Raw genomic sequence first — 12,668 nt, forward strand, 5'->3', positions numbered from 1 at the left:
CACTTTGCTGCTTTGCCTTATGAGTCCACCTTTGGCTCATTGATCACTAAGTAACTGCTGAGTTTTCTTTTTCTGTATGTGAGTTAAGATAAATTTGTTGCCACAAATTAAGACAAGTTAAGATAAAATTGGTGCCACATTTTTCAGCTTTTCTGCCTTCCTTACACATGTAGAATAATGTGTCATCATGTTTAAGAGCTGTTAAGAAACTCTACTACAACTCCTTTGAGTTGTGTTAGGCTGCCATGAGTACCCATGGTTACTTTCTTGTGCTAATAGTCCCCAAACAGGGGATTTTGAACTTCTGTGTGGATTTTCTGTGATTAGAAATGGGAATAATCTTAAAAGCTGCATGGAAGCTTAAAATGAGATATTTACGTAAAGCTATTCTTCTTATGGTTCAGCAGGTCAGCCTGTTCTACAGCAACCTCTCCATTTGTGTAAACCCTGGGTACAATACAGGGTTTACAGTACAAAGGGACTGCAGGGATAGATTGCAGGTAGATGGAAGTATTGGTAAGAAGAAGAAAATTTACGAAGCATGCAAATATAAAAGACATCAATTTGTAGTAGCCATTACGCTGTAAACTCTTTCCCTGCCTCCTTCCTTCCCTCCTCAGATTTTCTTAGTGAATTGGAGGGCAGCACAACTTTCTGAATGCACTGTAAGAGGTTACTTTTCTTCCCCATCCCATGGGGAAGGCTGAATGAGGAGCTGTGTGGGGTGTAGCTGCTGTGGGGTATGGTTTAACAAGGTTAAACCACAAAAAATTGTGAGTTACAAACTGTGTTGTGTTCTAGATGATAATACAGAACTAATATATTTCTTTGATCATTTGGCCTAATAATGCTTTTCATGAGGTTATTCTCCCTCACACTTAAGTGTTTGTGTAGCTTTTTGTAATCAAATGAGTACTCCTCTGTGTAAACACATAGGGGAAGTACAGAGAAATTCGGTTCTAAACTACCAGGTTGCTCTAAAGTAAGCAAAATGCATCTTTGCAGCAATGAGACTTCTGGCATGGTTCTTTTGCAAGACAGTTTTGGTTATCAGAGTATTTTGGTAATCGGAGAGCGCAAAGTGCCTGGTCTTGAGCCAGGCTCTGCCCCTGGCTGCACACTGAGTTGCCTATTGCTTGTATGCAGGCCTGCCAGTGCAGCAGTGTGGGCACACGTACATCACATGTATATGATGTGCATGGATGATAGGTTAACAAATACTTTTTTTCCCTGATGTGTTCCGTAATGAAGTAATGACTTTTTCACGGGATTTTTCTGCATGAAAAATACAGGAACTTACAGAATTGCTCTTCACACTGTTCGAGAGAAATGACACAACATTTATCAGTCCTTTAGTATCACTTTAAAATATGCCCTGACAGGGGAAGGCAAGACCATACAATCTGAGAGTGGTTACTGCCCTTGTGACAAGGAATGGCAGCCAGCTGCCTGTCCATTTTTTTATGGCACTAGCAGGAAAGGAGAAAGGCATTGCTTTCTGCTTTCTATTTCTCCTCTGGACAGGGAGGCAGACTCTCCACAGTACTGTAGGGGAAGGTCAAAGTGTTAGTAAAGATTTTCTAAGTCCTTTTGGCTTCTGTCCTTCAAACATGTCTTCACATAGTGGATTTTCAGTTGCACATTTGCCATCAGCCTAACTAGGAGCTAAAACTTCACTAACCTTTAACATTAATCAGAATTATGAGTTGTTGCTGCTCAATTATCTAGCTGCTGTTGTTGAAAAGTGAAAATCAGAAAATAGCCTGTTTTGTTCTGCACATTAAGCTGAAAGCCCTTCAGGCCAACCTAAACTGAGCTGCAGCTGGAAACAAATGTGTTGATTCTGCTGAGCTTTTCCTGGCAATGCCATTGCCAGTGGAGGCTGCCTGTGTTGACAAGATAGCTGGAGCCTACACAACAGTGTCAGTGCAGGGATGGGGACTGTACAGAAACCTGAAGATACCTCTGCAGTAAAAACTATTTTTTGTGCCATGGACTTAACCCAGGGCCCTATGGGGTCAGCAGAAAGGTTTCTTCAGGGATTGAAGTCAGATCTTGGTCACAGAGATGTGACTTTTTGCTAGTGTCTGGGTTACTTTGAAATGCTGTGTTTCAGAGATGAGCTCAGTTGGTTGGAGCATGGGGCTAATAGAGCCAAGGTTGTGAGTTTGATCCCATATGGGCCATTCACTAAAGAATTAGACTTGATGGTTGTTGTGGGTCCCAGATGATTCTGTGAACTAACAGACATGAACCAGATGCCAATGAAATCCCTAAATGTACAAGAGAGAGCTTTGCTGAGCACAGCAGTGCTGGCAGTGTCCTGCTGTGGGCTCCTCTGGGTGCAGCTCTGTGAAACAAGGTGCTGCCATGACTGAGAGGGGAGCTGGTAATGGAATGGAATGGACCCTGCCTTAATCAGCCTTTAAAAAGGGAGAGGAAAGGTGTTGGGAAAGTCTGTCCCAAGAGTACTGAGTTTCTTAGTCTTTCATGTCTAGAAGGAATTTGCTGAGTCTGTGGCTGCACTCTTTACCCTCTGTGCCACAGCCCTGCAGGAAATTCACTGCTTGCAGACTGCTAAGAGAAACCTCTCTTCCATTAGATTAATTGATTTCAATTGCAAGTGTCTGTTATTGCCACACTGTTCAAACATAGGAAGGGGAGAGAGAAGAAAAGCACAACATAAATAGAAACTATTGATCTTAATTTCTATTTATTTTCGTGTGCTTAGTGAAAAAGTACACCTATACTGAAAAACATGTAATCAGATGTTCCCTGTAGCAGATTGAAGTAAAAAGGTGTATTGATGTTATGCTAAGAAAGAATTTGGAGCATTTGACACTTGTTTTTTAAATTACTTTTTTTGTTTACCCTTTAATTATGTTTATCACTGAATTTTACCCCATTATTTATTTTCTTACTTCCTAAGATTAGAAATAAAGCAGTATGTTAATTTCCCTTTTAAATTTTTAAGATAGTATTTATCTCTGAATATGAAAACTGATAACCAGAGATACAAATTTCACCGGAAAAAAAAAAATCCTTGAATTATCTTAGCAAGTAGGAATAGTCTCAAATATGAGTACGGAATGTCATGCCAAAGGAATGACAGCTGAGGAGAGCTGTCACTGGTAGTTCTCAGATACCACATCTCCTTGCTGGTACCCGTGAGCTGGGTGGTGACTCCCCTGCCTGATGGGCTTCTTCAAAGTGTTGACAGAAATATGCAACTCTTTCAGACAGTGTCTGGCCAGTGGTCATGCCTTAATCAGAAAATGATGGGAGTGGATGTAGCTCTTCAGACTGGAAGTGAAATGACCCACAAAATAGTGTCAGCTTTCAGAATCCCATTTCTCCTGGTACTTTTTCTGAAGGAACACTACTTTCTGGACACTTATAAGCATCAATTAATGACTAAGGTTATGACTCCTGGGTTCAGTTTAAATGCAGAATATAATTGCTTGTGGAGTGCTTCATATGGGGTTTCCGGGCTTTTTTTTGGTATGAGTGCTCCAAAGGTCATCAGACTGACATGATACTGAGAGTGCAGTAGAAGAACCAGATAAGAAATATTTACAGTGTACATAATTTTTAATGAAATATTTAAAAGGAGAGAAATTATAACCTTTTACTAATAAAGTATATTTACATACATCTACATTTCTGATGTATGGCAAACAATCTGTGGGTTGTGACTGTGTATGAATTTAGATACTGTTTTAAATTTTTTTGTTAAAAATCTTATAATTTAAATTCACATGAAGATTACAGGTAATTTCTGTAGTTGACTTAGAACTATTCCAGTTTAAAAAATCTGGATATTTGCTATTTGCAGTTTGGAGAATATAGTTTGTGCTATTTATTCACCTAATACAGAGTTCCCAGGACCACAAAATTGTCCTTTTGCCAAATGGTACATGCACATATTCCATGAAGTGGTCTACAGCTTTGCAGAAAATAGGGAAAGCTCTGTAAATAGAGCATGTCAGGTAGTTTTTCACGTTCTTTTTTATGCTACAAATAGACATACTTGTTCTGTGGTGGATGTTTTCCTGAGATTTCTGTGAAATCTCTAACAGCATTGCTTACTTGTCATTTCACCTACAGGTACATTTATGTTCCGATGGGAGGATCTCAGTCCAGTCTGCTTGGAACACTATTATCCACAGCCCTCACTTTTGCCTTCGTAAGCTACTGGCATGGAGGACAGAGTTATTTGTGGTACTGGGGTGCACTTAATTGGCTTGGAGTAGTTGTGGAAAATGTCACCAAGAGGATACTTTCAATTTCACTTATTCAAGATTTAATTGTAAGTTGAATCTCTCCATTTCATGTTTTTGCTTCCTGGCTCCATGCTCATCTGAAGTTTCTGGTTACTAGTTTGGTTTAACCAAGATTAAAAGTCATGGATAACAGACAGAGTTAGCATTCCCTTGCCCACCCTCCAGTATCTGAGGTAATCACTAGCTCATACCACTAGAATTTTGCAAAGTAGCAGCAAAGCAGATGGTGAAATATGCACAGTCTTAAAAGCTTCCTCTGCAGTCCTAGAGTAAGCAAATGCTTGTCACGTTGTATGTGGATGAACAGAAGCCAGTTTTAACATTTGTATTCTGATTTCACTCAGGATGGCCTTAAAATACTCATCTTCACTAAAATTAGGAGTGTATATTTCTAACCATGTGTTTCCTGGACAAATGTGTGTGTAGCAGCTGCTTGCATCTGGGAACAAGCTTACACCGTGAAATCTTATGCCACTAAAGAGCCAAGTAAAGAAAACATCATTTTGCCTTGAAATCCTCTGATATTTTCATTTTACTTATACTTTTGACCTTCATGCTGTAATTTACAAAGGACAGAATTGACTTTGATGTGCAATTAGATGCAAAAACCACTATTTTAATTTTGATGGTCATTTTAATCTGCAGGTTTGCTGACTACTAAATCCCAAATCTTCTAATAACTGTCTGTAAGAGTAAATACAGTATGTCTTGTATGTCTTGCTTCCTTACTAGTGAAAATTTCGCAGAATTTGTACACCTATATATGGTTGTTTTTGTGGAGACTCACTCTGCAGCCTGATGAAGTGTTGATGCTCAAGGAATGATGTTTGTTGTCCATCCTACCCATTTCAGTTTTCACTTTTGTGGCATCCTGGATATGGCAGCTGATACGACTCACTAATTTACTAGCCAGTGCTACCTTATATCCTCCAATTGTCCATCACTGCAATCTCAGTGATAGTCTGGAAGCAGATTTTTACCTTCCTAGAGAATAAATTTATCAGATCCATTAATCTTCCCTCTAGGGTGAAACTGAGCTTCACCATCTGACCAGCTGCATATGTTTGTCTCTGGACTGGAAGACAGCCTGGTTTTTTAGGCATCCAGCTATTGGAGGAAATAAAAGTGTAGGGCCTTGCTTTTTGTATCTGATGTCACTGTATTAGAAATTTTAATAAAACTCCTAGGGAATTAAGTTCTTAAATATCATAGAAATTATACTGATAGTGACATTTTAAGTGTGGGGTTATATATGTTGGATTAATTTCTAACATGTAGTTCTAATTATGTTTAACTGATGCTGGCAGTAGGGTTATTTTTTGTATAAATTAAATCCCTAACCAAGTGCATTTTACCTCTTTCCTCCACCTTGTTTTCATCTAGTGTTTTTAAAGACCTATCCACTGTCTTCCATGTCTCCTTTGTTTATCATTTCTATTTGGAAATATAGTAGTAGACCTTCTTTTCAAGACCCTTGAATATCTTTTCCTGAAGTAATTCTGAAGCCAGAATTTTTAATATCTATTGTTTTGGCATCTACATTAGTGCAAGAGGCAGATCTCACTGCAGTTATGGCTGAGTCATGATTTGCCTTGTGTCTTGAAAGTTTCTCTACAAGAACATGAGCTACAAACCATTCATTATTGCTCTCTCCTCACTCTTCTAACTAACTCCCATTTTCTTCTTGAATGCTTATACTGGAGGGCAGATGAGTAGTTGGACTTTGCATTTTCCTTATCAAGGGTTGGAGTGTTACGACATTCTCTTAAATGTACCACATTTAAAAGAAACTGATAATTTCCCAGTACCCTGTATAAATTTCCTCTTTCCCCTTTTAATCTGTTTTTTGGAAACATTCCTATAATCCTGTCTTGGTAAGGGGTTTGCTGCAAATCACTACTCACTGTGGTGTTGATGACCCTTTTCCAGGGGATGGGTTTTTCACTTAAATTTCATCTGTTGACAAGCTGTAATCCTTTGCATTCTTGTGCTTCACTCAGTTGCTGTGTTGGCTCTTGAGGGCTATTTTTGAACAGGAAAGTCTATTTTTATCTTCAGAATAGCAGATGAGTTTTTGAAAAAGTACAGAGCACAGGTTTATGCTTTTTTTAACCCATTCTGTTCACCAAATCTCCTCATATATTATTCTTATAATTGAGGTACATAATTCAGTTGAGCAGGAGGTGTTTAATCAGTAAAATATATATATATATATACAGATATATATATACATATATATATATAGATATATATATACATATATATATATATAGAGAGAGAGAGAGAGAGGGGGGTATAAGTTGAATTTTAATTCTACTCTGTTTTTAAGATTGAATTGATCACTAAGAGTAACAAGAATGGTACCAAAACTGCCTCCTGATTTTTTTCCTCACACTATATTGTCTCAATTCTCTTGCAAACGGAAGATAAAAAATCAAAATAGAGCATATTCAGGTCTCATCTTTCCCTGAATCCTTGTACTGACTAAATATATATATATATATATATATATGTATATATTGCCTATATTTATGCAGATTTTACGGTATTTTCAGTCCCAGCTCTTGAAACCAGCACAGTAGGGGGAAATAGCACTTCTGTAGTTGTCTGACAGGTTTTAAATATTAACTCAGGCATACTGAGCTAGAATGAGCAAAGCAGTACAGTCATTATTTGTGAGAAGTAAAATCAGCATATAAACAAATATGTACTGAGAACAGTAAATTCCCTCATCCCCCCAAAAAATGGTTCTGGAACTTCTAATTTGAACTGGTTTCAAAGCAGTGGCTGACTTCCTGTAGTCAGCTCTAGAACAGCTGATGCTCTTTGTTACATCCTTTTCAGCTTACACTCTTCTGAACTTTAGTGTTTCAGTAAGCTGTGTGAGGAGAAGTTATCTCCATGACTTTTTCCCCCTATAGATTACTTGTTAGTTCTCAGTAAATTAGAACTGAATCAATTAATATTGTCTTTTCAGCAAAATGTTTTGTATAAAGCAACAATAAATGTTAGGTTTCCTAAGATAGGGCAGATCTGGGAACTTTATATTAAATGGGAGAAGTTTCATTGTGTTTTTTGTCACATTTCTTTTTTTCTTACTTTTTTTCAGGTGATATTTAGATCTGTACTGAGCAAAGTAGTGCTTTGCTTCACTGTTTCTATATTAATTTCTCACATATGAGATGAACAGACTCAAGTAGTAGCTCATTTGAAATCAATGATGGAATTTGTATTGACTTTTAATAAATAATGTGTATGATTTATGAAAAAAAATGCTAATGGCTAACATTCTCCCAGTAATTGAAAGTTTTTTCTTCTCTTTCCTTAAGGGAAATGATCTATAGAAAAACAGATCTATAAAAAAAATTAGATCCTGATATAGAAATAGATTTAGAATGAGTTAAAACTTAGACTAGCTGGCAATACCTTTAAATCAATGGATTTTTAAAAAATAAATACTTGGAAATTATCCAAAGGAAAGATGTAGCAAAGGGAGTGAAGCTGGCAGATTGATAACATTAATGTTTTAAACTAAATTGAAACAGCAACATTTATCTTTTTAGTTCTTTAGTTAAGTGAAAACATGTTATTCAGTCTAGCAAGAATTTTTTAATTTCAACATAAGGATCTCTCTTCTCAAAATCATACTGTGATGAATTTCTGGTTTAAGATCTTAATTTTAGATTTATTTGATAAGACACTAAATATGCCATAAACAATTTATTTTGGGAAACCAACTAATTTTAAACGTATGCCATATTTTAAATTTTTACTATCCTTGTAAGTGTTTTTGGTTTTTTTTTAAAGTATAGAATACTTTGATTTTTACATTTTCATTTATGTCTGCAATGAGGTGCACTAATTAAGTCCATTTCAATGTGCTGTCATTTCCTACCCAGGCCCTCATTGCAAAAGGGGAAATATTTTATATGATCTCCATGTTTTTCTTAGTGGTTTAGATTAGACTTCATTAGTGTGTTAGATTATTCTTTTCCCCAGAGGAATGAACTCCATACATTTGTCTCTGTAGTTAAAAGATCACATTATTTTGTGCACCAAAGATGGGATCAATGACAACTGGTATCCTCAGCTTTCCAGAGAGAAGAATTTTAGATGATTTTCATAGTTTGGCGGGGGTGAGGTGTTTTTTTTGGTCCGTATTTTTCCCTCTGCCTAATTTTGTTTGCCCTATTTGTTCTGCTAGATGCATTAAAATTTCTACAGTTATTTGTAATAAGTTATGCATTGTACAGTGATCCTGCAGACAGCTGGTATGGAGGATGGAAAGGTTCTGACTGGTTAGCTTGACCTCTGGGCTCTGGTTCCACAGGGAATTAATCTGAACTAAAAGCTCATTGCTGTTGAAGGGGGAAAAGTTTAATTTCTCTTTCTGCCCTTCCTTGCAGTCTCACCACTTCCTCCTCCTCACGCCTTCCTGCTGGAATCTTTGCTCAGCTGATCTAGCTCTTTATCTCAGCAGAAACTCTGCTTCCTTGGGTTATTTTATTGCTAGATTCTTTGACTCATGGAAAGGAATCTGAAAAGCATCCAAAGAAATACAGTGTAAGAGACAAAAGCTAAGGAAAGGAAATGGAAGAGGAGGAGTTTGACTACTTGGAACCTCCCACTTGTAAATGTGCATGAACAGTGTGGGTTAGCAGACTGAACCTCTGTATTTGGGAGCAGTGAGACAAAGAAGCCAATTGGACTCCGCTGCATTCATTACTCAGGCTATGCTAGGGCACACATTCAGCCTAACAAAGATGGAAGTGCTTGTGTATTTCACAACCATATACAAATACAATGTATTTTCAATGTATATGCCCATATACGTTGAAAAATGAGTATTTCCTTTAAATGTCAGAATTTCTTTTTGCAAGTATAACTCACTTTAAACTACTGTGAGGCAAGTAATGGTTCCTTCTTCACTAGAGACAAGATCTGACTAAACATTATGAAGTCATTTGAGGGAGGTATGTTTGTTGACCACCTTGCAAGATTAAATCTTTAATAAGATCTCTGCGATAAATAAAGACCCTAACAGCTGTTCGTCAGCACACGCTGGGCTTTGATCTTCCTCTTACTTCATTTGGTGGAAAAAGTATTTATATCACTTGTTTACTACTGTCAAGCCAGTCAGGCCTTTTCTTTTTTCCAATAGTTTTTTATAATTCTTACATATTTTTATTGTAGCACGGTGAATCAGTTAAGTGACAAGCATTGCCAATGGTACTTTCTTCGTAGCATTTTTATGTATGGGCTGTAGAATTGTGTGTAGTTTGTTGCTTCACTTTCTAAGAATTAACAAATTCCCTTAATCAGACTCTTATTCTCTAATGCAGAATTGTCTTTTGAGGCTAGATACCAACCATTATATCAAAACTCAGACTAGGAGATGGGGCTTGCCACCCACTCCCTATTCCCCACCTTGACCTTGAGTTCAGCCATATCATTGCTGTAACCAGAAACCTTTACTATCCAAAGGAGACATGCTCTGACTCAAAATCAGTGGATTGTTATTCTAGATGTGCACGTTAGTCAGGGCAGATTTGTGACTACTGGTCTTTGGTACTTAGATGCAGCAAACTGAGTCAAGGTGCTGTTTTGTACTGAGATGCTGAGTAACCATCACAGGTAGATATGGGTTGCCTGATGCATCCTAGTCAGTCTAGTGACTTCTAGCTTTGCCAACTGAGTCAAGAAATTCTTGTCATGTTTATGCTTTTACTTGATTTTATTTTCTTCTCTCTTCTTCACCCTCCTGTGGTAAGGTTTCATTTGTCTTAATCAAAGTAAATCCCATAATATTTTGCGTGCCCTGCTGTAAAGTGCTCATATGGTTACGCACTTGCATTGTGGCACTGGTTTTCTTTGCTGAGGGAACTTCTAATCTCAAACTCAGTTACAAAGACTGAAAATGTAGTAGCGGGACAGGCATATGCAATATGATACAGACTTTTGTGTGGTGAATGAAAAAATTACTTCAGAAATATTTCAGAGATAACATTCTGTTGTTTTTTACATTTTGAGGTGCTTTTTTTTGGCTAATATTTTCAAGAAATATTATTTTTGATGCCAGAAGTGGAGAAACCATTGTGATTTTTCTGATATGATTACTGCTCTGCTCCAGACAACGTCAGGTGGGAAGCCCCTGGTGTAGCTGCTTGATTGTCATAAAAAACCACATTACTCCCGCCTACCAACCTTATTTACTTCCTCTTCCATTTTGGAGATATTGGGCAGTTTTTTGGTGCTCAGTCACTAATGCTGTTTGAAAAGCAAGTAAATCATGCTACATGATTTAGCATGTGAAAGCAAGGCTGAATGATGCTGGTTATGTGCTTCTTTGTTACTGTTACGTGAATACAGCCTCCCTCTGTGGTTTGCCTCAAAAATTAGTCCAGGCAATAGATGTCAGCAATTACAGAAATATGAGTTAAAGTCCTGAGGAGTGGTTGCTTTCTGGTCTTTTTGCTTTGCCTTGAGCTACAGAACCTTGCTGCAGGGAAAGCATGGTCTTTATTTGCTGAGACTGTTTATCAAATGTCTCCATAGGGATTATTACTGTGTATTATTTATTTGGTAACAATCCTAAGGGGCAAGACCAAAATTCAGCACTAATGACTGGTGAAGTTAGACCCCTTCCCAACTGGATTACAATTTAAAAGGTGTTAAAAAGTGTTAAAATGTGGATGAAGGAACTGAAAGAATCAGTATGAGCAGAATGAGAACCCAAAGAGCAAAAAAAACCAGGGATGTCAAGAACCTGAACACAGAGAAGAATGCACAAATCTCTCATTCAAGGAGAGCTGAGACACATTTATGGGAGCATGTACACTGCTATTACTTGGCTAAATTCCCTGCTTTAAACAAAAAACAAAAAAGAGGATGGTGTGTTTCAGTGCTGTTCATTTTATGTTTTTCACAAGCTGCCACTTAGAATAAATGGGCAGGTTCTTTGAGAGTGAAGAGTTAAACTAGAAGTACAGAAATTTACTTGTGTGTATGTCAAACTTTCACACATGCATCTGTAAGTGTAGTGGATACATATGAGCTGATAGGAAGCTTTCTTCAAACAGAAGGGGGAGTTGGCTGTTTGCTGAGAGATGCTATAAATGTAGATCTTTTGGAAAATCTAAAAATGAAATGGTGCTAGTGCAAGACAGCATTCTGTTGAGTGAATGTTTAGTAAGACATCAATAGAGAAGATGAGTATATTCTCAAATACTATATATAGCATTTATTCCTAAATTCAGAATCAAGTTCTATTTGTGAAAATAGATCTTAACTGACAGCTGCTTGATTTTAATTGTGTGGTCCTCTTTTTATAGGAGTTATGTAGGGAATTACAGGTTGTTTGCATCATCCTGCCTCTTGGAAAAATGCTGTCAGTTCCTGTCAGTTCCATGTGAGAACCTTCCAGGAGCTAATTTTTACCTTTGCTTTGGAAGGAAAGTGTATACCTTGAGAAGAAATGGGATATGATCTCAAGCCACAGTTCAGGTTGGGGAGAAAGGAGGAAAAAACTGTAAGCAAAATGAAATGCCAGGAAAATGAAGCAAACTGAAGTAAAGGAGATGTTTCTGGGTTAGAGTTAGGTGAAGAACAGAACAAATAGGAATGATTGGCATGATTACTAAAGGGTACAGTGTATGTTGATGAGGAAGTAAATTTGTTCTTCTGCTTAGTGTGGAAGTTATTGATGGATAAGATCTGGTTCACATCTTGTTCACTTTCCTCTAGCAGGCCTCTTCTTATCTTCGTACATTTCAGCCCTGGGGATTCCACAGTTTCTTTTAGATTATTTTATAAATTAATATTTTGTGCGTGTGTTCAAACATAATTCTCTGGTTTTGTTGCTCTTCTGTTCTGTGCTACAGCCTCTCTGTTACTCTCTCTACTCTTACTCTGTTGAACATCTGTCCCTCAGCTTCAGAGTGCAGGAATGTGTACCATATTGAGATGTCAGCCTTTTGTGAGCTGCCTTTCCCTGGTGCCTGTTGATCTTCAAACATAACTTCTACTATCATTAATGGGCATGTGTAGTCCCTCCCTTTGTTTCTGCAGTCTCCCAAACACACTTTTGTTACTATGACCCATTGCCCACTGACAATGTGTATTAACAAACATAAGATGCTCCATTGCTTGGACCCAACCCATCTTTATTTCTACAGCTCACTTTCAAAATTAAATAAATTGACATTCTGTTTGGCAGAGCTTTGTCACAATTTTCAGCCTTTCCTCCGTCCCATCTGCTCCCCCAGCTGCTCAGTCACACCCTGCCCTCCATTTTCAGTGTGCCGAACTGCAGACAGATAAAATAGCCGGTAACTGTTAGTCAGGATGTGTCGCCTCCCTTCCCACTGTCCCATCTGCTCCTCGCTC

The 12,668-nt window shown here is 37.7% G+C and overlaps 1 protein-coding gene across 1 annotated transcript in view; it reads left to right on the forward strand.

The window, feature by feature from the left end:
- Positions 1–12,668, forward strand: part of HHAT (hedgehog acyltransferase) — a 146,549-nt gene that overhangs the window by 69,263 nt on the left and 64,618 nt on the right. Inside the window, exon 10 of the mRNA XM_058836721.1 lies at positions 4,108–4,309. Coding sequence (XP_058692704.1) covers positions 4,108–4,309 — 202 coding nt within the window. The remainder of the gene's footprint in view (positions 1–4,107; positions 4,310–12,668) is intronic.

The sequence above is a fragment of the Poecile atricapillus genome, chromosome 3 (genome assembly GCF_030490865.1).
Source record: "Poecile atricapillus isolate bPoeAtr1 chromosome 3, bPoeAtr1.hap1, whole genome shotgun sequence".
Classification (NCBI taxonomy): domain Eukaryota; kingdom Metazoa; phylum Chordata; class Aves; order Passeriformes; family Paridae; genus Poecile; species Poecile atricapillus.